Source organism: Pseudophryne corroboree, chromosome 10 (assembly GCF_028390025.1).
Source record: "Pseudophryne corroboree isolate aPseCor3 chromosome 10, aPseCor3.hap2, whole genome shotgun sequence".
In the NCBI taxonomy this organism is placed as follows: Eukaryota; Metazoa; Chordata; class Amphibia; order Anura; family Myobatrachidae; genus Pseudophryne; species Pseudophryne corroboree.
Window position 1 is genome coordinate 10705855 of NC_086453.1, and position 27727 is coordinate 10733581.

General features: G+C 49.3%; 1 protein-coding gene across 1 annotated transcript in view; it reads left to right on the plus strand.

Moving 5' to 3' along the window:
- LOC134965758 (protein-arginine deiminase type-1-like) overlaps window positions 1-27727 on the plus strand; it is a 204748-nt gene that overhangs the window by 40952 nt on the left and 136069 nt on the right. Inside the window, exon 3 of the mRNA XM_063942107.1 lies at window positions 1749-2125. Coding sequence (XP_063798177.1) covers window positions 2064-2125 — 62 coding nt within the window. The 5' untranslated portion in view covers window positions 1749-2063. The remainder of the gene's footprint in view (window positions 1-1748; window positions 2126-27727) is intronic.

Consider the following 27727-nt stretch of genomic DNA (forward strand, 5'->3'; position numbering starts at 1 on the left):
TGTTATTCCCCTAAAGCGGGACGTACCGTTCTCACATAGCACATAGTAGTCGGACTCGTATAACGGTTTCTTTATCTTTCGTCCTCCAAACTTCTATCTAAAGCAGTGTGGTGTACACGGAGTCTCCCAATGTGAGAATTATGACCCAAAAGAAACCAAAAGGGCACTCTTAAAATCCGTAAAATTTATTCCAAACACTGTCTAAAAACATGGGATAACAGATGGTAGATGGAAAGAAGGTGTACCTGAGAGGCAGTAACGGCCGTGAATTGCCCGACAGGAAATACCTAACCGTCTGTTCCCACTGCAAAGTTGATCAGTAGCACTCCTGAACCAACATGTTTCGACTGTAGTATTAAGTCTTTTTCAAGGTGAAGCTTCACCTTGAAAAAGACTTAATACTACAGAATTGACACATCGTTTACAAGTGGTCCTGCGACCTATAGAAGATACTGCTTCAAAAAGGCTTTATATGGGACATTTATGTTGGAACAGGGCTGAGCGCTGAGTTACATTCTTTTTTCTGTACCAATGTATAAAAATAGGTGATTCACTAGTAATTACTCATTTTCATGAGATATGGAATAACAGAGAAGCTGTTTCCTGAGGAAGTGGTCAGATGTGCCAGGAAACGCGCCGCAAAATCCCTTTACATAAGAATTACATCTCTTATTTATACATGTATCTCTTATTTATTTCTTAGTTTATTCTTACGGGTTTCTTTTTCATGGTCTGTGTTATTTTTCAGGTTATTGATTCAGTTTTTCTGAATGTTTTCGGTTCAGAAATGTTTTTACTTTTATTTTCATTATTATACATTTTTTACTAGTAGGTTATTCATCAGGAAATTGTTATTCATATTTACAGTATCAGAACGAAAAGATTAACACTCTCTGCCTGTTGTAACCTGTTTGCATTATATCTATATACTGGGAGTGAAGGATTGAACACCCCAGTTACTGTATATACTGTACAGTGACGCTATATTCCAACTAAAATATTATTTTACCATTGCATGATCTCTTTAGTACAGGATAGCTCATGAAAATGAGTAGTTAGTGGGTATCCTATTTTTAAACATAGTATATTGAAATTGCCCCAAAATAAGGGAATTATTTCAGGTTTGCACGTGTTTTGGGGTAAAGTCATCTATCATATATTTTTGGAGGACCCTAGCCCAGCATCCAGAGATAAACAAATCACTATAATTAGAAACTAGAAACTTTATATATCTCCATAGTCTTTATCACATTTTATTCCTCTTCATCTTCTTCTTTGTTTATATGTACCAGTCATGGACCATCCCCCACTTTTTAAGTCACCATCTAGTCTTTTTGGAATACAGTCAGTCTCTCCATAAAGTCGTTGTAGCACAGTTTTGGCTGGTAAAAAGAACCTCTATGCTTCATATACTGTATAACATTCTCCCAGGGATCCCAATATAACAGTACATTGATCCAACTTATTTGTATCCTATCTTATAATTCATAAAATAATTTCCAAATCTTCTCGTGGTTGGGACAAGATCCCAATCCTTGCAATGTTGATAGGAGAATGCCGTGATATATTGAGTAGCAATGGAGCTAATTAAATATGACCTGAATGTCCCTGGCTGGTGGCCAAAGAGCCCTTGCAATGAAGAATGATGGATGGAGCATGTGGCAGTTGGACTTGTGTTTTGGACACGTTGACCCGCGGGAACTGATCCTGGTAACGTAATAATAGTCTTTCATTATTTTTTTTCTCAGGTCCTCTAAATCTCTGAAGCGTGCTCGGAACAGGCCAAAGGGTTAACGTCAGGAGATGGCTTCATATCATTGAGCCGAAGGCTTGGCATCGAGATCAGCGGTGCCCGGCTGCAAAGTGCTTGCTCGCACTTTAACTTATCCCCAAAGAGCGTTCCAGGCGGATAACGAGGTGCCAAGATGTTCTGCTTGGTTTCAGGCAGGAGATATGTTACATGGATAATATTTCTGTTTATAAAACCCTGAAACACAGAACGACTCTCTCAATGTCATGGCGTGGAGGGAGCAGCCTGGCCAGGCATATGGAAACGGACATACATGGTGATCTCCAGGGACTCCAGGGCTCCACCAAGAAGGATGTCCAGGTCATTGTGGAAAGGGTTAGTGGGAATCCTGTCATGGCTGAGAAAGACATCTCCCATTAACACTGTAAGTTCACCATGGTGTTTATAGATGTGCCTGTTCCAAGATTATCAGCTTTCTAAGCCACACTACAAACTGCTGCTCCAAAGACCAATGGATTCTAAACGTAGAATAAGAAAATAAATAACTGGGGTTTTACAAGGAAACTACGTTACATAGGGGATTACCAAACAATGAATATTTTAGGCACACCACCGGAAAACACCCATTTCCGGGTGATTCTGGCAAATAATAAGTAACACCATGGAGAAACCGCTGCAGATATCTCCATACCTTATGCAGTTCCTCCATTACTGTTATCCCCAGCTCACAAAAATGATATGATAGGTGATATTCCCCGACAACACGTGCAAACCTGAAATAATTGTGAGCCCTTATTTCAGGGTAGTTCTAAGAAACTAAAGGATAAAAAGGATATCCACTTATTACTCATTTTCATGAGATATAAAATAATAGATCAGCCAATAGCAGAATAATATTTTATCTATTTATTTAGTGTCACTATACAGTATAATCCTTCACTCCCAGTATATAGTTATAATGCAAACAGATAACAACAAGTATATTACGTGGCTCCTAGTGACGGGATAGGCTGCACTCTCAGTGATGTCACTGGTTCCTAGTGACTGGATAGGCTGAACTTTCAGTGATGTCACTGGCTCCTAGTGACTGGATAGGCTGTGCTCTCAGTGATGTTACTGGCTCCTAGTGACTGGATAGGCCGCGTACTCAGTGATGTCACTGGCTCCTAGTGACTGGATAGGCTGGACTCTCAGTCAGTGATGTCACTGGTTTCTAGTAGCTGGATAGGCTGTGCTCTTAGTGATGTCACTGGCTCCTAGTGACTGGATAGGCTGCGCTCTCAGTGATGTCACTGGCTCCTAGTGACTGGATAGGCTGCACTCTCAGTGATGTCACTGGCTCCTAGTGACTGGATAGGCTGCACTCTCAGTGATGTCACTGATTCCTAGTGACTGGATAGGCTGCACTCTCAGTGATGTCACTGGCTCCTAGTGACTGGATAGGCTGCGCTCTCAGTGATGTCACTGGTTCCTAGTGACTGGATAGGCTGCACTCTCAGTGATGTCACTGATTCCTAGTGACTGGATAGGCTGCACTCTCAGTGATGTCACTGGCTCCTAGTGACTGGATAGGCTGCACTCTCAGTGATGTCACAGGCTCCTAGTGACTGGATAGGCTGCACTCTCAGTCAGTGATGTCACTGGTTTCTAGTAGCTGGATAGGCTGTGCTCTTAGTGATGTCACTGGCTCCTAGTGACTGGATAGGCTGCACTCTCAGTCAGTGATGTCACTGGTTTCTAGTAGCTGGATAGGCTGTGCTCTTAGTGATGTCACTGGCTCCTAGTGACTGGATAGGCTGCGCTCTCAGTGATGTCACTGGCTCCTAGTGACTGGATATGCTGCACTTTTTTTTTTTATAGAATAAGGTCTTGGGTACTGTGCTGGCCATGTGAATGAGATGTCGCAGAGTTAGGAGAAGGCACTGTCTAGTTTGACATTCCCTCTTCTAAGATGCACTAACACATTTCCATGCTTTCCTGCCTGTATGTAATGGAGTCACAGAATGTGCATCGCAGGTCTAGGTGTATAATGTGGCAGGGGTGTAGTATGGTATGCCGGCGGTCGGGCTCCCGGCGACCAGCATACCGGCGCCGGGAGCCCAACCTCCGGCATACCGACAGTGTGGCGAGCGCAAATGAGCCCCGCCACGCTATTTTATTCTCCCTCCAGGGGGGTCGTGGACCCCCACGAGGGAGAATAAGTGTCGGTATGCCGGCTGTCGGGATTCCGGCGCCGGTATACTGTGCGCCGGGATCCCGACAGCCGGCATACTGTAGACCACCCTGTGGCAGTGCCAGGTACAGACAGCAGCTAAACAACCCATCTCTTCTGAAAGGAAGACCGCGCACCGGCCTTGTTTATACATGTATGTAACGATGAACGCAGTGACCTGACCTCCACCTAATGAAGGCTCTGGCCACAGTAATATTATGACAGGCCTCCTTTCAGCAGCTGTCCCTGTTTCTAGCCACTAACGCCTGGAATCATTGACCTTTTCATTCAGGGTAACTGGATCTTGTGTTGTTTATACATTGCGATGTCTAAGACATTACGCGGAGTCAGAAGCCCATACAATTAATATAGGGATAATTGTCAGGACTCAGTTAATCCCCCTCTTAAGTTAATAGCGTCCATCAGCTGACATACGCATTGCATCTGGCGAGCAGTCATCGCTGGATTCACTGTCTGACCTTTCCCGTAAATGCGGCGATGATTCCGACGGTGACAGGATACACTGACACAATAATCGCTGCAATTAATTGCCTGCTCGGATTACACATTATTGTCTGGTCAGACAAAAGCCGTTATATAATGCCCCTGAATTCCGACACTCCCAGAGCCCGCTGCCCTTTGTGCGCCGTCATCCAATCCTCTAACTCTCTCATGGGATCTTCTTTAGCCCGCTGGATTACCCCGGATCAGGAAAAGTAGGAGATTGTGGGTATGTAATAATACCGCTGCGCCACAGCAAACATTAGGGAGCAAACACCTGAAAGAACTAATGGAGACACGATTAGTAAGTTGTTGTTCAAAGGGGGCAGACTTTACACGTGTGGGGCTCAGGCGGTTTTGCAGACATGTTTGGCGTGTTTCCGCACTGCACAGGTACAAGTGATGCGTCATACACAGCGGATGGAGCGTTCGCACGTAAGCTGAGATCAGAGAGGGGAGCTGGGGAGAAGTGGACGGAATTGCAGGCTACGCAGAGTTTTACCTGCGCATAATTACACCTGTTTTTGGACAGATGCTTGCTGGCACTTGTGGTACCAGCAAAAAGGAGACTGTTAACATTACTATCGTGGATGACAGTGTCCTAGTATTGTTCATTGGGCCGGACCCCTCTAGGGGCCTAATTCAGACCTGATCGCTATTGTGCGAATTCGCACAGCGGCCAATTATTGAATGATTGCGCATGGGTACGGATCGCAATGTGCAGGCGTGACACCAAACAGTGAAAAAAATCCTGCATTTTTTTTTTATTACTTGGTGAACGCATGCTGAGTGACAGGAAGCGGGCGTTGTGGGTGGTAACTGGACGTTTTCTGGGAGTGTCAGGAAAAACGCAGGCGTTCCCAAGCGTATTCAGGGCGGGTGTGTGACGTCAGCTCCGGCCCCGGTCAGCCCGTTTGTATTGCACTGTAGGAGTAAGTCCTGGGCTGCGCACAGACTGGAAAAATCATTCCATGGTGAGTGAGTTGCGAACGGATTTGCAGATGTACGCTGTCTGACGAAGTTTTTGCACAGCGTGCGCATGCATTCACACACTTGCACGGGGCAGGTTTTCACTCTCTATTGGTGGCGGCTGTCTGATCACAGACCTCTGCAAAAACGCAGAGCAGCGACCAGGTCTGAATTAGGCCCTAGGTGCGGGAGCCCAATCCTGCTTGTGGAGGGGTGGTGTACTTTTCCGGGAGTCTGAGAGATCTAGAAATTTGTATACCACACATAAAGCGGGCAGGGCCTACCAGCTAGATCCTGATTCTGAGCTGCATTCTGCAGCATTCGTGTCTGCGTCTTTTGCCGGTATTGCGTCTGCGACTTTATGCAAATACAGCTATAAGCCCTCCCCGGCGTACAGCCGCGCATACGCATGTGCAGGGACTGAGATGCTACTTTGAATGTCTTTAGATTCTCAAATACAACTCAGTGCATTAAAACTTGCACCTGTCCCACTGTCTGAATCAGGATCTGAGTTCGCAGCCACTTCAGCGACAACTGCGACACTCCTGTAACACACCGATAAGACGGCCATCTTTGTGCGCTCGCATAGCTCCTCCCATTCACCAACCAGCAGCATATACAAGACATTTATGAGACTCTGGGCATAATTGAGTGGTGGACGCATTTCCGACGTCTGCGTATCTCAGCGATGTTTTTTCAGCTGCGCATGTGTCAGTCGCACTGCACACCTGCGGCGATTGTTTATCGAGGGCTGACGCAGTGACGATTTATTCGCAAAGTGAGTGACCAGTAGTGAGTTTTTGGGTGAAATACCAAGGGTTGGGGGGGGAGTCAAACAAATGCATGTCACAACACATTTCGGGGGGCGTGTTTGAGCCTGCGTCAGCATTTTTGTTAGCAGTTGTAAAGGCTCCGGTGGCTATCCAGTGACAGGCATTCTGAGCAACCATAGTGCGGCACAGAGATCCGATGGTGCTACCCTGGTGTGATTGATACTGTGTCTTTGTACGCAAGAGGCTGCACCATTACCATAGTTTCACAGATCCACTGCATCTGAATAGCCCACTTCTGAATCAGGCCCCTTGTGGGCTCGTACTGTGGACGCATGCGCAGTGCGACTTAGATGCATGGTGCAGAAGAAACTGTGCACGACATCGTCACTGCGTCCGCCCGTAGCCTGGTTGCGCCTGATTCAGAGACACACATAAAGCGATCACTTTACTCGCTGGGAAACTAATGCGGATCTCTGCTCGCACTCACAGGGGTACATTTACTAAGATGGGAGTTCTATTTAAGATGGAATGTTGCCTATAGCAACCAATCAGATTCCAGGTATTATCTTCTAGAAGCTGCTAGATAAATGAGAAGTAGAATCTGATTGGTTGCTATGGGCAACATCCCATCTTAAACACAACTCCCATCTTAGTAAATTTATCCCACAGTTGGCCGCATCTGTGCGACCGCACTTCCCCCATCCATCCCCGCTGGGGAGAGACGCTTCCTAGTGAAGTAAGTATAGCAATTATGGCCCCATCATTGGCGCAGAAGATTCATCTGAGGTCAGCCGGATTTCTGCGTTCGCTCACATACGAATAGCCCACAATTCCAACTACATGCCCGCGGAACACGTATCCTGTGCACGAGCGCCCCCGTACCGCCCAGTGACAGCCACTGAGTCGCACGCAGAGATCCAGCCGAGATGGGTGCGATTCGGAATCGCCCGTATTTGCTCTAAGTTGCGTATGCATGGCCCCGGCTGTAACAGATGGCGAGACCCGTGCGCAGGCGGAATGCCAGCTACTCCGGCCCACAATCAGAAATCAAAAGCCAAAGATTTTGACAAATGCCGATTTTGTTGACCTTTATTTATTTTGCCCAATCTCCAGACTGGAACCAGGATTGATGTCTCCCTAGCTGGAGGGGCGGAGGACACGGACACACAAGGTCTCACATGCCTGGCCGCCGTGTCATCCCACCAGCGGTACAATGCTGCAATCATCCAGAGGCCTGATATGTCATCAGCAGCAGGATAAAGCGTACAGTTATCACACCATAAACAGCATTAAGCAGAATTAGTGCCGGAGCACGGCTGGAGAGCCTCTTAAGGTTAATGAACACCTAAGTGCGGCCTGAGCCGGGGGCTCAGATATTAATATGATGAGTGACACAATAATGAGGGTGGCATTCATAAATCATAGCACTACGGTGGGCTGGGCGGGGGCCAGAGGCTCTCAGAGACCAGCATCTGTTGCTGAGGGGATTTCACAGTGGGCCTGGAGCGATCACACAGTAATCTGCAGAGTTTCCATGACTGGGACCAGCTCAGGTGCACCGTCTTATACGCGGCGAGACGAGGAGAGAACCCCTTTTTTTGGCAACGGTTACCTCATTTTCGGACCCTCCTCAATACTTTTGTTACCAGATGGAAAAAAAAATTAAAAAAAGTTCTTTCTTTTTTTTGAATTTTCATTTTTTTATAATGTTTAAGGTTTCCTGAATGTTTTTTATTTTTTATTTGTGAGGTATTTTAAATGTTTTGGGTTTTTTTGACGTTGTCACCTACCTCTCATTTACATAGAGTGTCCCTAGGATTGGGGAGGGGCTTCGTCAGAGGAGGGGCAGGAGACAGATAATATATAATGTCATACATGTATAATTACGCAGGTGTGACGGGACAGGACGGCTGGAAGTCACATGGTGTCCTTCTATACATTTCCTGTATGTTCTGCGCTGTGTAAACTGGAAATGTATCGCAGGTTCCAGTTCTCATAAACCCCAGCGTCCCCATCGATGCGTGGGAGGTTGGATAGCCACTACGCCCAGGGCCGATACTTCCCCTAGTGCACTGGGATATATATGGTAAGAGTCCACGTTTTAAGGCAATTGAACCCCCAGTTAGAGACCCCGGCGGTGCAATCCATACTTACCTACTCAGGGCCGAAACTAAGATTTTTGGCACCCGGAGCAAGGCAGTAATTTTGCTCCCCCCATGCACACACACACTTTGGAACGATGGGGGTCATTCTGAGTTGATTGCTCGATGCCGATTTTCACAGCGCAGCGATCAGATGAAAAACGACATTTATGCGAACGCGCGACGTACGGGTACAAAGCCCTTTGTGGTTGTGGTCAGGTTCTAACAAAGTTTTTCTTCGCACTGACGGTCGCAAGAAGATTGACAGGAAGGGGGCGTTTCTGGGTGTCAACTGACCGTTTTCATGGAGTGTTTGCAAAAACACAGGCGTGTTTGAAAAAAATGCATGCGTGGCTGGCCGTTCGCTGGGCGGGTGTATGACGTCTAATCCGGACACGAATAGGCTGAAGTGATCGCAAGCGCTGAGTAGGGTCAGAGCTACTCAGAAACCGCACAAACTGTTTTTGCAGAGCGCGGCTGCACGTGCGTTCGCACTTCTGCTAAGCTAAAATACACTCCCCAGTGGGCGGCGGCATAGCGTTTGCACGGCTGCTAAAACTAGCCAGCGAGCGATCAACTCGGAATGACCCCCCATGTCAAAAACACAGTAATAAACAGTTGGCAAAGTGACAACCAGCACCGTCAGGGTGCACCCAGCACACATTACCTATGAAAAATGGATAGGAACACAAGAAAACTAACATGCACCTCAGATACAGTATTGTGGGGGACTCTGACTGGCCAACTGCTGTAGGACTACAAAGCCCAGTTTGCCAGTCAGGACCTAGGACCAATTAAAGAGGGGGAGTACCACCTTTCTGTCTGAGTCCCTAGGACCGGCTGGTGTTATATACCTGATATAAGCCATGCAATCACTGTATCCCAATTGGCCAAGTGCTGTAGGACTACAAAGCCCAGCATGCAAGTTGGGACCTAGGACCACACTTTGGGAGGCAGTAGCTGTCCTGGCGTATAGAGACGTCACCTCAGTGCCCAGACTAATTATCGGTTTGCTGTTACTTCCTCTCGCCCTGTCCTCTAGCGGAGCTGCCGTGCAGGAAGGGGAAGGCCCTGAGGAACAGGGCCGGGGGCAGACATAGTTTACACAGGCACAGGAGTGTGTGAATGGCTTCCCAGGAGTCCACATTGGTGGCACTGGGGAGCGGGGACCTGCAACGAGGGTTCTGGGACCTGGCAGTAGGTAGCTCCTTAGGGCCCTGTCCTCCTCTGGTGGAGCTGCGTGCGGGAAGCGAGAGGTGCTGGGGAAGAGGCCCGGAGGCAGACATCGCTTACACAGGCACAGGAGTGTGTGAGCAGCCATGGACCAGTGCTCGTAAAGTGGAATTGGTGTTCTAGTTGCCGGGGAGGGGGGGCAGGGGTTATTGATGGTGGTGGGGAGTGGGCACCTGCAGCGAGGGTTCTTGGACCCGGCAGAAGGTAGCCCTTTAGAGCTGAGAGGAAGGAAAGGAGGCAGAGTGCCCATCTCTGCACCCTCACAGATTCTGCACCCGGGGCACATGCCCCCTTAGCCCCCCCCCTAGTTGTGGCCATGACCTACTCTCCCTCCGCATCCCTCCCGCTTCCTACTGAAATTGCAGGTAATAACAGCAGGTTAGTCATGATCCTTTCTGCAACCCGATGGTCCCTAGAGCTGAGGTCTTCTCTCCCAGGGGCCCGTATATCAAATAATATTTGCGGCTATGTTCCCGGAAACACCAGTTTTCAGGGTTACCTGCAAATATTAAGTATCACCTGCATGTAAGAAGTAGAGATCTCCGACACCTGCTGCGATTTCCGCCCGCAGCCGCCTCCCGCATAGGTTTCTATGGGGTATGCGATGCGGTCCGATGTATCAATGTCAGGAATGTGAAGCATTCCCGATATCGTTCCCCGCAACTATCGCAATCTTATGAGTAGATCCGACTGGGTTCCCAGGAACCCTCCGCCGGAATTGTGCCAGCAGAGCACACCACAGGGACAGATTCCTTTTCAGAGCCCGTGATACATTCATCCGAAGGGATCGCATATTGGAATAATTGCAATAATACCGGGACATAAAGTCACAGTCATTAGTGTCCCCTTCACAAATGTGACCTATCGGGGTCTGACATCGCATATCTTCAGGGTTCATGGGGAAATGTTGGGGTCTCCCCGTCCAGAGCCCCCTCATGCTGTCACTTACCTCATGGGCTACCGGCAGCTGTTACACCCTTACCTCTCCAGGTGCTTTCATGCTGTCACTGTCACTTACCTCATGGGCTACCGGCAGCTATTACACCCTTACCTCTCCAGGTGCTTTCATGCTGTCACTGTCACTTACCTCATGGGCTACCGGCAGCTGTTACACACTTACCTCTCCAGGTGCTTTCATGCTGTCACTGTCACTTACCTCATGAGTTACCGGCAGCTGTTACACCCTTACCTGTCCAGGTGCTTCCATGCTGTCACTGTCACTTACCTCATGGGCTACCGGCAGCTGTTACACACTTACCTGTCCAGGTGCTTTCATGCTGTCACTGTCACTTACCTCATGAGTTACCGGCAGCTGTTACACCCTTACCTGTCCAGGTGCTTTCATGCTGTCACTGTCACTTACCTCATGAGTTACCGGCAGCTGTTACACCCTTACCTGTCCAGGTGCTTTCATGCTGTAATCCCGACAGGAAATAACTCTCTAATTCATCCCTATTGTTTAATCCTCTCTATTTATTTACACACAAAAAGAAAGAAATAATTATAGAAGACGTCTCTTTGATAACATAATTATGGGATCCAGGGCCGGTGCAAGGATTTTCGACACCCTAGGCAAAACTGCAGCCAGCAACCCCCCCCCCCCCCCAATTCCATGTCCACCTGTGACGGGGTCTAGCACTAGCACAGTTTGCGCTGCTTGTAATTTGTGGCATGACGTCATGACGTCACACTGCACACTTCATGCAAATGAGCCAAACAAGCTGGTGCTGCTGTGTTAGTGACACTGGCTACCTGCTGACTTGTCACAGCCGAGTAGAGTGCTATCTATATGTGGCGCTGTGTGTAGTTAAGGTGGGCAAGCAGAGGTGGAACGACCCACCTCCAATTATAACTGCCGGAACGCAGTCCCACCTCATTCCGGACAACTTTAAACCCTGGTTGCGCACAGACGTACTAATTTCGCATATTACATTAATCAGTGCAAGCTCAAAATGTAGTTTTGTCACACATTTTCAGCGAGAAAAACACTTGTTGGGTTGAGTCTCATAGGACCTAATGCCCTGAGAGATTCTATTTAGAAACATAAAGGTGCATACACACTAGGCAATACGCTCCATGGGCGATATCGCCTAGTGGTTTCCTTACCTTCTCAGGCGGCCAATATTGGGCCTAATTCAGACCTGATCGTTGTTGTGCAAAATCGCACCGCGGCTGATTATCAAATGACTGCGCATGCGTATGAACGAGCTCAAACAGCGACAGAATGGTGCAAAAATTTTGATCGCTAGGCGTACGCAAGGTAATTGACAGTAAGCGGATGTTTGTGGGTGGCAACTGGCTGTTTTCTGGGAGTGGCAGGAAAAACGCACGCGTTCCCAAGCCTTTTCAGGGAGGGTGTGTGGTCGGCTCTGGCCCCGATCAGCCGGATTCTATTGCACTGGAGGAGTAAGTCCTGGGCTGCGCACAGACTGCATAGACTGGAAAAAACGGGTGGCATTTTATATGCCGGCTGTCGGGATCCCGGCGCTCACCATACTGATGCTGGAATCCTGACAGCTGGCATACCGACATCTATACTCCCTCTTGGGGTGTCCACGACATCCCTGGAGGGAGAATAAATAGCATGGTGTGGATAGCGCGCCACCGTGCCCGCAGGGGTCTCTTTTGGGCTCACCCCACTGCCTGCATGCCGGTTGTCGGGATGCTGGCGGTTGGAATGTCGGCGCCGGGATCCCAAGCACTGGCATAACATACTACACCCGAAAAAAACATTGGATGGCGAGTGAGATGCGAATGTATTTGCAGCTGTCCGCTGCCTGGTGAAATTTTGCATATGCAGACTTGCACGGGGGGGGGGGGGGGGGGGGGGGGGTTCACTCTGTCTGGTCTGAATTAGGCCCATTGTGCATACACACTGTACGATATCGCTAATGATTTAGGCAGTGGGGAGGGAGGGTTAGGGGGCCAGGTGGGGAAGGTAAGTATACTTACCTTCCCGTCGGCATTCTAATCATCGGGATGCAGCGGTTTGTATTCTGACCACCGGCATATTATACCCAACCTACCAAAAATGTCCTATTTAGATATTATGAATGCTCAAATGAGTCACCAATGTGTGAATGAGCATGTCATTTAAAATAAATGAGGTTTTAATTAGGTAAAATGGAGTAACAGTGCTCCAATCTCTACTCAGAGCACATTACAAAGATGTATACAATAATATCAATCAATAGAAATCAAACTTAGCCATTGAAAACCTTATACATAAGTACTATACACTTGCACTCAGTATCAATGTTACTGGTAGTAGTATTGACATTAATTCAAGGGTTAATAAATCTCTCCAGAAATCCCTAATTTGAGTGAAACTCTTCATCCCAAATGCTAACTCAGGTATTCGTATAGTGAGTGATGTGTTTTGGCGGGGAGTTGTCCTGGCCCCCCCCCCCCCCCCCCCCCCCCTTCCCCAGGTCCACAAAAGTTTTCAGGCCATACCCTTCGTGTGTGCTGGCTGATCACCTTCTTTAAAAGCAGTGACGAGATGGAACAGTGCCGCGGTCTCTTTTTTCTATGTCCCCAACTGATGTACGATCCATCAGCAGACCGGTGTCATCGGGTGCAGTAGTGGGGAGGTGGAGGCGGGTAACTTGCGGGATGCAGTCGCGGGGTGGTAACGTGTGGGAGGCAGCTGCGGGAGGGGGGCTAGGTAACATGCGGTAGGCAGTCGCTAGAGGGGGCGGGTAACATGTGGGAAGGAGGGCGAGTAACATGTGGGAAGCAGTCGCAGGAGTGGAGGCAGTCACGGGGGCGGGTAACCTGCGGGAGGCAGTCAAGGGAGGATGACATGCTGGAGGCAGTCGCAGGTCGGGGGGCGGTTGGTAGTCGCGGGTGTCAGGGGGGGGGGCTGCTGTCATGGTGTTGGGCAGGAATATACAGGGTTCTATCGTGGCGGGGGCGGTTATGGAAAGAGGAGCATGCCACAGACAACAAGAGGCGTCCTGCTTATTGCCTGGAGGGTTATATGCACACTGTGAACACTGGATGACAACAGGTGGGCGGTGCAGCATCTGTGCTCAGCTGAGCTCAAGGAATAAAGGAAGCATTCTTTCAACGGCAGCATGCAGCACCGCCCTCCAGTGGCCGGCGCCCATAGGCAGCTGCCTAAAGCTGCCTAATGGTGGCGCCGGCCCTGATGGGATCACTATTATATGTTCTGCATTATAAAACCCAGGGTCAGGTCTGTCCCGAACATTTTGGCTGAGCTGATATTTATCACGGGGCTCTCATAAATGTGAAATGGAAAACCTGGGGTGCATCCTCAACCGCTCAGCAATGCCCCCGGGGTGTCCTCAGAGTGGGGTCTGCAGGGCGGTGGCCGGGGTCCTCATTACACATCTATATATTGTGCATCCTCGGAGTCCCAGCGGGTCACTGTCAGTATTTCAGAGCTGCCCATTTGGCAGTGTCACAGGGCGTGGGGCCCTTGCAGCTAAATGAGGGTTTACTAATTAAAGAGTGTGAAAGACTTCTCTCTCTGGTTCACAGGCAGATACTGGAGAGCAGTTTTATTTCATGTTTTAGGTCAAATTTCACATCGTTGAGCGGAGCGGGTCCATCAAGTACCCGGGGAATTGACAGACATGTGCAAAACATTTCACTATATATCCTAGGGGTCTATTCATGAAGCCAGAGCCTGTGGAGAAGGTGCCCATGGCAACCAATCAGTGTTGAGGTAGCATTTATAATATGCATTCTATAAAATTATACGTAGCAGCTGATTGGTTGCCATGGGCAACTTCTCCACTGGCTCACTTCTCCACTCTTTTCACTATTTCATGAACAGACCCCAAAGCAACTAGATGGGCTTACTCCGTCACAAGGTCTTAATCCTAGCGACTGGACGTCCTTACTCCACCACCAGGGTCACTAATCCTAGCGACTGGACATCCTTACTCCACCACCAGGGTCACTAATCCTAGCAACTGGACATCCTTACTCCACCATCAGGGTCACTAATCCTAGCGACTGGACATCCTTACTCCACCACCAGGGTCACTAATCCTAGCAACTGGACATCCTTACTCCACCACCAGGGTCACTAATCCTAGCAACTGGACATCCTTACTCCACCATCAGGGTCACTAATCCTAGCGACTGGACGTGCTTACTCCACCACCAGGGTCACTAATCCTAGCGACTGGACATCCTTACTCCACCACCAGGGTCACTAATCCTAGCGACTGGACATCCTTACTCCGCCACCAGGGTCACTAATCCTAGCAACTGGACGTCCTTACTCCACCACCAGGGTCACTAATCCTAGCGGCTGGACGTCCTTACTCTGCCACCAGGGTCACTAATCCTAGCGACTGGACGTCCTTACTCCGCCACCAGGGTCACTAATCCTAGCGACTGGACATCCTTACTCCACCACCAGGGTCACTAATCCTAGCAACTGGACATCCTTACTCCACCATCAGGGTCACTAATCCTAGCGACTGGACGTGCTTACTCCACCACCAGGGTCACTAATCCTAGCAACTGGACATCCTTACTCCACCATCAGGGTCACTAATCCTAGCGACTGGACATCCTTACTCCACCATCAGGGTCACTAATCCTAGCGACTGGACATCCTTACTCCACCACCAGGGTCACTAATCCTAGCGACTGGACATCCTTACTCCACCATCAGGGTCACTAATCCTAGCGACTGGACATCCTTACTCCACCATCAGGGTCACTAATCCTAGCGGCTGGACGTCCTTACTCCACCACCAGGGTCACTAATCCTAGCGACTGGACGTCCTTACTCCGCCACCAGGGTCACTAATCCTAGCGGCTGGACGTCCTTACTCCACCATCAGGGTCCCTAATCCTAGCAACTGTATGTCCTTACTCCGCCACCAGGGTCACTAATCCTAGCGGCTGGACGTCCTTACTCCACCACCAGGGTCACTAATCCTAGCGACTGGATGTGCTTACTCCACCATCAGGGTCACTAATCCTAGCGACTGGACGTCCTTACTCCACCATCAGGGTCACTAATCCTAGCGAATGAATGTGCTTACTCCACCATCAGGGTCACTAATCCTAGCGACTGGATGTGCTTACTGCACCATCAGGGTCACTAATCCTAGCGACTGGACGTGCTTACTCCGCCATCAGTGTCACTAATCCTAGCGACTGAATGTGCTTACTCCACCACCAGGGTCACTAATCCTAGCGATTGGATGTGCTTACTCCACCACCAGGGTCACTAATCCTAGCGACTGGACGGCCTTACTCCACCATCAGGGTCACTAATCCTAGCGACTAGATGGACTAACTCCACCATCAGGGTCACTAATCCTAGCAAATGGGCGTGCTTACTCCAACTTCGGGGTCACTAATCCTAGCAACTGGATGTGCTTACTCCGCCACCAGGGTCCCTAATTCTAGTGATTGGCTGGTTTTACTCCGCCACCAGGGTCACTAATCCTAGTGACTAGATGTCCTTACTCCATCGTCAGGGTCACTAATCCTAGCGACTAGATGTGCTTACTCCACCATCAGGGTCACTAATCCTAGCGACTACATGTGCTTACTTCGCCACCAGAGTCACTAATCCTAGCAACTAGATGGGTTTACTCCACCACCAGAGTCACTAATCCTAGCAACTAGATGGGCTTACTCCACCATCAAGGTAACTAATCCTAGCGACTAGATGTGCTTACTCCACCATCGGGGTCACTAATACTAGCTACTAGATGGACTAACTCCGCTATCAGGGTCACTAATCTTAGAAAATGGGCATACTTACTCCAACACCGGGGTCACTAATCCTAGCAACTGGACGTGCTTACTTTGCCACCAGGGTCACTAATCCTAGTGACTGGATGTGTATACTCCGCCACAGGGGTCACTTATACTAGCAACTGGATGTCCATACTCCGGCACCAGGGTCACTAATCCTAGCTAATAGATGGACTTACTCCACCATCAGGGTCACTAATCCTAGTGACTGGATGTGCTTACTCCGCCACCAGGATCACTAATTCTAGCGACTGGATTGGCTTACTCTGCCACCAGGGTCACTAATCCTGGTCAGCAGATGGATTTACTCCACAACCAGGGTCACTAATCCTAGAGACTGGATGTGCTTACTCCGCCATAAGGGTCACTTATCCTAGTAACTGGAGGTGCTTCCCTAGGGGTAGTCACACCGCCCTTCTTCCCTAGATGTAGTCACACTGCCCCTCTTCCCTAGGCGTAGTCACACCGCCCCTCATCCCTAGACGTAGTCACACCGCCCCTCTTCCCTAGACGCAGTCACACCGCCCCTCTTCCCTAGACGCAGTCACACCACCCCTTTTCCCTAGACATAGTCACACCTCCCCTCTTCCCAAGACGCAGTCACGCCACCCCTCTTCCCTAGACGCAGTCACACCGCCCCTCTTCCCTAGGCGTAGTCACACTGCCACTTTTACCTAGGCGTAGTCACACCGCCCCTCTTCCCTAGACGTAGTCACACCACCACTCTTCCCTAGGTGTAGTCACATCGCCACTCTTCCCTTGGCGTAGTCACACCTCCCCTCTTCCCTAGGCGTAGTCACACCGCCCCTCTTCCCTAGACGTAGTCACATTGCCCCTCTTCCCTAGATGTAGTCACACTGCCCCTCTTCCCTAGACGTAGTCACACTGCCCCTCTTCCCTAGACGTAGTCACACTGCCCCTCTTCCCTAGATGCAGTCACACCGCCCCTCTTCCCCAGACATAGTCACACCGCCTCTTTTCCCTAGATATAGTCACACCGCCCCCTCTTCCCTGGGCGTAGTCATGCCGCCCCTCTTCCCTAGACATAGTCACACCGCCCCTCTTCCCTAGACGCAGTCACACCGCCCCTGTTCCCTAGGCATAGTCACACCTCCCCTCTTCCCTAGATGCAGTCACACCGCCCTTCTTCCCTAGACGCAGTCACACCGCCCCTCTTCCCTAGATGCAGTCACACCGCCCCTCTTCCCTAGACGCAGTCACACCGCCCCTGTTCCCTAGGCATAGTCACACCTCCCCTCTTCCCTAGATGCAGTCACACCGCCCCTCTTCCCCAGACATAGTCACACCGCCTCTTTTCCCTAGATATAGTCACACCGCCCCCTCTTCCCTAGGCGTAGTCACGCCGCTCCTCTTCCCTAGACATAGTCACACCGCCCCTCTTCCCTAGATGCAGTCACACCGCCCCTCTTCCCTAGACGCAGTCACACCGCCCCTCTTCCCTAGACGCAGTCACACCGCCCTTCTTCCCTAGACGCAGTCACACCGCCCCTGTTCCCTAGGCATAGTCACACCGCCTCTTTTTCCCAGATATAGTCACACCGCCCCCCTCTTCCCTAGGCGTAGTCACGCCGCCCCTCTTCCCTAGACATAGTCACACCGCCCCTCTTCCCTAGATGCAGTCACACCGCCCCTCTTCCCTAGACGCAGTCACACCGCCCCTCTTCCCTAGACGCAGTCACACCGTCCCTCTTCCCTACACGCAGTCACACCGCCCCTCTTCTCTACAGGCAGTCACACCGCCCCTCTTCCCTAGACGAAATACCTACTTAAATGTTTCATTACTTTTCTCACAATGGGGCATATATATCAAAGCATGGAGGGAGATAAAGTACTAGTGCCTAACTGCCATGTGACAGGCTGTGGGGTCTACGCACTAAGCCTTGTAGAGAGATAAAGTGGACAGAGATAAAGGGGTCTATGTACTAAGGGCCTAATTTAGATCTGACCACAGCAGCAAATTTGTTAGCAAATGGGCAAAACCATGTGCACTGCAGGAGGGGCAGATGTAACATGTGCAGAGTTAGATTTGGGTGGGGTGTGTTCAAACCAGTGCTTAAAGTGGTCCTAGAGAGGTGGTGGAACTCACCCCCCTCCCCAGGGCGCCCATGTAATAAAGGTATTGTGCGCACCTATGGCGAGCACGGCAGAAAATGGACGTGGTCTCGAAAAGAAAGGGGCGTGGTCACACAATAGTAATAATGCTCACAGTAGTAGCACCGAGTGGTCAATGTGGAAATTTTTAAGTGGGGGTATGGACAAGTTTAGGTTGTAATTATGTGCACGCGCTCTGGAAAAGGGGGCGTGGCCACGCAGAAGGGGGCCTGTCCTTCAGTGTAGTTTACTACACCATATACGCCTTATACTCATTATGAACCACAATAGTAGGACCCCTTACTGGTGCCCCTTTCACATTATAGCACACAGAATGAGCCGAAACTCACATTATGGCACACAGTATGAGCCGAAACTCACATTATAGCACACGATACGAGACGAAATTCACATTATAGAACACTGAATGAGCTGAAATTCACATTATAGCACATAGAATGAGCCAAAATTCACATTATAGCACACGGTATGAGCCGAAATTCACATTAAAGCACACAGTATGAGCCAAAATTCACATTATAGCACACAATATGAGCCAAAATTCACATTATAGCACACAGTATGAGCCGAAATTCACATTATAGCACATAGAATGAGCCGAAATTCACATTATAGCACACGGTATGAGCCAAAATTCACATTATACCACACAGAATGAGCCGAAATTCACATTATAGCACACGGTATGAGCCAAAATTCACATTATACCACACAGAATGAGCCGAAATTCACATTATAGCACACGGTATGAGCTGAAATTCACATTATAGCACACGGTATGAGCCAAAATTCACATTATAGCACACGATATGAGCCGAAATTCACATTATACCACACAGAATGAGCCGAAATTCACATTATACCACACAGAATGAGCCGAAATTCGCCCTGCCCGTTTTTTAACAGGCAAAACCCGCCCTGCCCCTTTTGCGGTGCCCTGCTAGAACAGCCGCCCGCTCCCTGCCCTCCCGGCGTGTATAGATGCCGTGCGCATGCGCGCGGCATCCATTCACGCATTGGGAGAGGGCTGGGGGAAGCCCAGCACCGACGGAGGTGCTGGGCACGCCCCCAACAGTGACGTCGCCGGCCACAGACGCTCTCTATAGTAGCGTCTGTGGGCCGCACCGCCCCCTAAAATGACGAAGGCGTGGCCACGCCCCCTAATTTGCGTGGCCGCGCCCCCATTTCGGACGCGCGCACGTGTGCCCCCGGAGTCCGGCGCCCTGCCCCTTTTCACTCCTAGAGTGAACACTACCAGTGGTAATGCCCCCAGTAATATAGCCCCATGTAGTTTAGCCCCCAGTGGTAATGCCCCCTGCAGTTATGCCCCCAGTAGTTTAGCCCCCACTAGTTTGCCCCCTTGTAGTTCAGCCCCTGTAGTTATGCCCCCTTGTAGTTTGCCCCCTTGTAGTTTGCCCCCTTGTAGTTTAGCCCCCAGTAGTAATGCTCATGTAATTATGCCCCCAGTAGTAATGCCCCCCAGTAGCTTGTCCCCTTGTAGTTTGCCACCCTGTAGTTTAGCCCCCAGTAGTAATGCCCACAAGTAGTAATGCCCTTGTAGTTATGCCCCCAGTGTAATGCCCCTGTAGGTATGCCCCCAGTAGCTTGCCCCAAGTAGTAATGCCCCCCAGTAGACGCGCCGCTACACATGTGAAAAAAACACACACTATACTCACCGTGCCCCGCTACCGCGTCCGACCACTACAGTTCTGTTGGCGTCCGCTCCTCTGCACTATGGGAGAGACATCATGACGTCTCTACCATAGCAAACAGTGACAGAGCCGGAAACCGGAGCTCAGTAGTGAGCTCCTGCCTCCGGCTGACGCTGTAAAGAGGGAGGCAGGCGCCCGCTGGTAAAACAATCTCAGCAGGCGCCCGGCATCTCCCTGCAGCGCCGGGCTAACATCGGGTGAGGTGAGTCGGAGGAGGAGGCGGAACTGCGTTCTGTCTCCAAGTTGAACTGACGGAACGCAGTTCCGCCCCGTTCCGGCTCACTTTAACCCCTGGTTCAAACTGAAATCTAAATTGCAGTGTAAGAATAAAGCAGCCAGTATTTACCCTGCACTGAAACAAAATAACCCACCCAAATCTAACTCTCTCTGCACATGTTACATCTGCCCCACCTGCAGTGCACATGGTTTTGCCCATTTGCTAACAAATTTGCTGCTGCGATCTGAATTACCCCCTAAGCCTTGGAGAGAGATAAAGTACCAACCATCAGCTCCTAATTGTCATTTTTTATGCCCAGCAGTTAGGAGCTGATTGTCTGGTACTTTATCTCTCTCCACTTTATCTCTCTTCAAGGTTTAGTACATAGACCCCACAGCCTGTAACATGGCCGTTAGGCACTGGTACTTTATTTCTCTCCAATTTATCTCTCTCCAGGGTTTAGTAAATAGACCCCATATATCTCTTGACTTTATCTCTCTCCAAGGGGCATCTTTATCACAGTCCGCATCTTAGCTGTGATATATTCGCCCTGGGGTGTATGAATTATCCTACGCAGAAACAGAGCTTGCAAGAAATCTCTGTCCCTGTGAATCCGCTTTACCGCAAAACTCAGGGTAGTTTTCATGATAATACCCTGAGTGTGTGTCCAACACGCCTGCGGCGCTGCCGCCGCCTGAGGCCCCTCCCTCTGGGGTAATACTGCAAGCCGAGGTCACCTTTAGCCGGCTCTGGCTGAGGACAGACGGTTTACTGGGTGTCACTGGTGCTATAGATACAGCGAGACAATGGCAGCAGCGACCGGTGATATAGTGCTCGGACATTCCAGACACATCATCCTGCATATCAGTCGCACACATGAGAACGCTGTGATATTCAATCAGCGCAGCAGATCCAGCAAGTGACTCATTCACTGCACGCACCCCAAGAATGGAGAATTGGGGGAAGGGGGGGTCTCACATATAACTCCACTAAGCCAAGGGAAGGCATTCACTATAGGAAGGCATTCCTGGAGGAAGAAGGGGCCGCGCTTTGAAATCAGAGCCTCCGTCAGCAGGTGGAGAATACTGAGCCAGGGATAGACTTTCAGCTGGTGGGCCGCCCGTACCCAGCTCGGGGCCCAGGACAAATATTCATCCTGGGGCCCCCTCTCTGGGGAGATGAGGCTGACAATTGCTTTATCTCCCGGCCTAATTAGTAACATACAATTGTATTATGTTTTGGGGGTGGATAACTGAGAGGAACGCAACAAACATAACGTGTCTGTCATAGCTGTATATTATATAGTGAGTCTGACGTTTTATTATACTGTATTAGACGCGCTCCACTGTAGCGCGTTGGCCCTCACGCACCTTCGTAGCCGACGTTCACCTCTCACATTAAAGGCACGTGGTGCTCCGCAGTTTCCACGTCGGTTATTCGCAATGACGCCATTTGTCCAGTCACAATACACCGTCACCGCAGCAGCACGCGGACAGCTCACACACTGCGCTGTGTCAGAAATACCGCCGCCCTTGGCCTGAAAGCCGATAATCATCCCTTACTACAACTCGGATAAATCGCCGCTTTTACCCATGACAGCAACGAGTGATATGTGTGCAAACGGCCTATCGCACACCTTGTATACTCACCAAGCCAGCGCACGACACGTGACGTACTTCATGGGCTGCGCGCTGCCGACGTCACGTGTAGGAGGTGGTAATAATAATGTAACTTGACCGTGTATATGTCATTGGACTTGGAAGTGAGAATACCTTGGGTTACTCATATCTGTCAGGACCCTCAAAATGCCTCTCGCACAGATATAAAGCAGAAATCCAGCTGCGGAGGGATGACAGAGGGGTATATTTACTACCCGGCAGCTTCTTAAATGGGGTACTCCCCGTAAGACTTAAACCCGCAATAAAATAAAATGCAAAATAGACCTGCTTCTGTATTTAATATTGTTGCGGTCAGACCCCTGACAACTGGTGGCTAGAGGAAGACGCTGCGCAGTAAATTCTACAGAAAGGTTTTAAATCTGTTTATTCTTTTTTCTTTCAAAAAACTTGTCTGCGCTCTTTCTCATTCTCCGCTCTGTAAGGAAATGTTTCTTTTCCTTAGGGAGAGATGTACTAAGCAGTGATAAAAGTGGAGAAGTGAGCCAGTGGAGAAGTTGCCTATGGCAACCAATCAGCACTGACGTAACATTTATAAATTGCATACTATAAAAGTATACAGAGCAGCTGATTGGTTGCCATGGGCAACTTCTCCACTGGCTCATTTCTCCCCTTTTATCACTGTTTAGTACATGTCCCTTTCTGTTATTCTCTTGCTCTGGAACCAACATCTTATGCCGGCTCCGCGTAAGTTTTCCATTTCGGTCTCACGTTTTCAGTATCTTCTTGCAGAGCGTCAGTATTGTGTCTCGCTGCGTCCAGCGCTATACCATCAGACTGCAGGGTGAAGTCCCTGATACAGACGTGTCCTCATACATTACACTTTACACCATATGGCGCGGAACGCTCGGCACAACTGAGATGCTCACAGAGCAGTGGCGTACCGCGTTTTTCTTTACAGTTTTCGTTGCATCTCAGACACAGGGAAAAGCCTCTGGCAGTGCACCATGGCGCTGACCTGCGACAGTAGCCACGTAGGAATTAGTGTTACACGCGTACAAAGACGCAGATGAAGTACAACAGAGCTTGGCGCGAGAAACACCGCAGCCGCTGCATCACAGCACTTAGTATACAGACTGCATCGCACACAGATGCACAAGTGCCGCATTACAGGGGTCAGTGTACTCTAGTATTGTAGATTTGATGCTCCCGTTTGTCTTATTTATGTGAATAAGAAGCACTTTTTGAATGGAATGGAACATTCTTCTGGCTCCCTTGTCTGATGGGTACACACTATGGGGGTCATTCCGAGTTGATTGCTAGCTGCCGTTGTTTGCAGCGCAGCGATCAGGCTAAAAATAGGCATTTCTGCGCATGGGTATGCACCGCAATGCGCACGCGTGTCGTACGGGTACAAAGTCCTTTGTGGTTTTGCACAGGTTCTAGCAACGTTTTCATTCGCACTGGCGGCCGCAAGAAGATTGACATGAAGTGGGCGTTTCTGGGTGTCAGCTGACCGTTTTCAGGGAGTGCTTAGAAAAACTCAGGCATGCCAGGGAAAATGCAGGCGTGGCTGGGCGTTCACTGGGCGGGTGTGTGACGTCAAAATCCGTCCCTCCGTCGTTACAATCAACGCACATGAAGAGTAAGTTCAGGGCTGGTCTTGTGTTGCACAAAAAGATTTTGCAGCCGCTCTGCTGCACAGGCGTTTGCACTTCTGCAAAGCGAAAATACACTCCCCGGTGGGCGGCGGCAATGCGTTTGCACGGCTGCTAAAAACTGCTAGCGAGCGATCTTCTCGGAATGACCCCCTATAATATATATCATACAATATATCATCCTGCTGCAGATTGGAACAATACAGTATATTGTACACATTGTATCGTGTGTCCCTCAGTCTGACGTTCACACCCAGCTTGTGCAATGTAACATTTTACAAACTCATCTCTCCATGAGACGGGGGCCCGGGGTCAAAATGTATTCAGGGTGACCATAATTCTTATTTGTGTATAACCAGTTATGTATATAGCGCACACATATTCCGCAGCGCTGTACAGAGAATATTTAGCCACTCACATCAGTCCCTGCCCCAGTGGAGCTTACACTCTATATTCCCTACCACATGTACACACATTCACACTACCAGTATATTTTTGGATTGTGGGAGGAAACCGGAGTACCCGGAGGAAACCCACGCAAGCACGGGGAGAATATACAAACTCCACACAGTTAGTGCTGTGGTCGGGATTGAACCCATGACCTCTGTGCTGTGAGGCAGTAATGCTAATCACTACACCATCCGTATGGGCGGACCTGGCAGTAAGGGGCTGATGGGAAGTGAGCGCTATGCCAGGAAGGGTGGGGGGGGGGGGGGATTGCGTGTTATCTTACTGTCTAAAGAAAGCAAAGACTAGGAAATACGTGATTGCTGAGCGGGAGGCAATATGGACGCACTGAGCCTCACGCCCGGAGAGACGGAATGGGAGGGGGAAGGTGTAATTTTACATAGGCAGAGTAAGGGTGTAACTGCGTAAACGCGGCTCATACGGATCAGTATATGCGCATGTATGTCTCTTAGGTGACGTATCCTCTGCTACAGGGCAAGGTGCGAGTGCGTGCTGCTGATGATGATGATGATGATTACCCGTAAGCTGGGCACATATTCTGCTGATACAAAGGTATATATATGGCTAGACGTGTACGCCAGCGCGGCATCTGTGCGGTTATACGCTAGCTGTGCTCCCACACAGTCATTCATTGCTACCAACTCTCAATCAGCCACCAAACGTGGGGCCTAATTCAGACCTGATCGCTCACTAGGGTTTTTTGCAGTCCTGCGTTCGCACAGTCGCCGCCCATAGGGGAGTGTATTTAAGTTTTGCAAGTGTGCGATCTCATGTGTAGCCGAGCGGTACAAACAGATCTTGTGCAGTCTCTGCGCAGCCCAGGACTTACTCAGCCACTGCGATCACTTCAGCCTGTTCGGGGCCGGAATTGACGTCAGACTCTCTCCCTGCAAACGCTTGGACACGCCTGTGTTTTTCCAACCACTCCCAGAAAACGGTCAGTTACCACCCACAAACGCCTTCTACCTGTCAATCAACTTGCGATCGCTCGTGCAAATTAATTCTTCGCACAAACCCATGGCAGAGCAACGAACCACATTGTACCCGTGCGACGCGCCTGCGCATTGCGGTGCATATGCATGCGCAGTTTGGACCTGATCACACCACTGCAAAAACCGCTAGCGAGCGATCAAGTCTGAATTAGTACCGTGGTCAGATGTTCGATGTATGTGATATTTCCCCGGTCAGTCGATGAGTCCCCCGCCCCTCCTCAAATATTCTCCGAAAATACTGATCCCTTTCCCCAAATCCTATTATATATATATATTTTTTCAATATATAAAAATTGTTTGTGGTGATGGATTTTCTTTTATGTAACAAATGACTTTTCTCGCACACAACAAACGCGGACGGAACGGACTTCTGTAAAATAATACTTTTATATGCAACGGCCAAAGGCAGAGAAAAGTCTCGTTTCGCTTTAATTCGTCCAAATACAGCCAAAAATCCTGGAAACCTGAGCATGCGATCCGGATGTGGCTCTCATTGTGTCCCCAATACCAAGCTCTTGTGTCTATAAATACATCTCCCAGGTCCCTAATTCCCGCGCTTATCACTTCATTATAGTAGCGAGCGCCGGCCTGTCATCGGGCTCTGTGATGAATACCCCTCGCCCAGCTGCTCTCTCTCTCTCTCGCTGCACTATTTGTTTGAGTAATTACAGCAAGTACTTTTGGCGGTGGAGGTGTCATTACATTACATCAGCCACTAATGACAAGCCTCAGATTTCCAGTAATCTCCCTGCTGGGATTCTGCTGCTCTCCGGCTGCCAAGGAGCATTCTGGACCTTGTAGTCAGTTTTCTGTTTCTGGAGCAGCAGATTACCCCGGCGTTTATGGAGAAATATTAGGGATTCCTGCCTGCAAACGTGTCTCCTTATGGCAGTGCTGCAAATGAGGGGTCTCATGCAAGTGTCGCCTACTCATAGTGAGCGTCACAGGGGCTGATGCAACGTTTCTTGCCACATTTAGTTAAATAGAATATACACAAAACTGCAGTATCGCCGAATCCTACCCTAGAATAGTTTGTGAATTACATTAAAGGAATGGAGGGTTTCTACATTGCCACCTGGTGGTCACAAGAGGAATTACAGCTTCTGTAAAATCATTGACGCATCGTATAGACATGTTATTTGGGGAGTACTGTACCTGAAACCTGGGCCTGATTAAGAATGCATTGGGCCCTTAGCAACATGTTGGCTTGGGGCCACCTTCTCCCCTTTCATTTGTCAAATGATGAACACATACAAATGGGTTACAATAATCAAGGCCTCTCACTGTTTAGCGGGCCCAAGGTAGGAGCTTCATGGTCCATCCTGCCTGTTACTGATATGCAAGTGGCTGAGAGATGTTTTATTAAGATCATTTTTCTCCTGGTGTATTCAGTATTCTACCATGCTATGTGATCATGTGGCCACTGGGGGTGCTGTTGTACTGGTATATATGGATTATACTTAATTTTGCCTCAGCCAAACAAAGTGGCAGCTCCCACTAGTACATGCAGAGAAATACTGTTCTTTATGACTATGGGGGTCATTCCGAGTTGATCGCTAGCTGCCGTTGTTCGCAGCGTAGTGGTTAGGCAAAAAAGCGGCACTTCTGCGCATGCGGCGCAATGCGCGCGCGCGGCGTACTTTAACAACAGCCGATGCAGTTTCACACAAGGTCTAGCGACGCTTTTCAGTCACACTGCTGGCTGCAGAGTGATTGACAGGAAATGGGTGTTTCTGGGAGGTTACTGACCGTTTTTGGGGAGTGTGTGTAAGAACGCAGGCGTGCCAGATACAAACGCAGGCGTGCCTAGGGAAACGCGGGTGTGGCTGGCCGAACGCAGGGCGTGTTTGTGACGTCAAAACAGGAACTAAATAGTCTGAAGTGATCGCTAGCTAGGAGTAAGTCTGGAGCTACTCTGAAGCTGCTCAAAAATATTTTGTAGCCGCTCTGCGATCCTTTCGTTCGCACTTCTGCTAAGCTAAGATACACTCCCAGAGGGCGGCGGCTTAGCGTTTGCATGGCTGCTAAAAGCAGCTAGCGAGCGATCAACTCGGAATGAGGGCCATTATCCACACAGTCCGCCCTGTCAGAGTATGCGGTCATTGGCTGATCACACTAATTTGCTCCCGTATGATCCAACCTTTTGGATCTGTCTAGGTAGGATGAGCTCAGTTTAGTTAGGCACAGATTGGGCATAAAGATCTGATGTAACGGACCACGGTAACCAAAAATAGGGATCATTGCAGTTCCTTCAGTGGATTCTATATACTATTGTGGAAACAATCAATTAGTTTGCAGTTCCCAGTAAATAACCTGTAATTATTACAACTATAGATCTATGAAATTGACAGAGCGCAATGCAAATATACTCATTAGACCATTTAATCTAGTTTATAAAAAGCAGCAATTGCAATAACATACAATAAAAAATATTTAAAAAGTGCATATATTTCAAATTGTACGGTAATCTCGCTGACCAACAAAGAGTGTACCACGCTGCACTTAAGTCTGCAGTATACTCGACCTCCCACTGCGTCAGAGTTCTCACCACTCCTTAGATTTTTCAATGTGCGTTGTCTCTTAAGGGCCCTACACA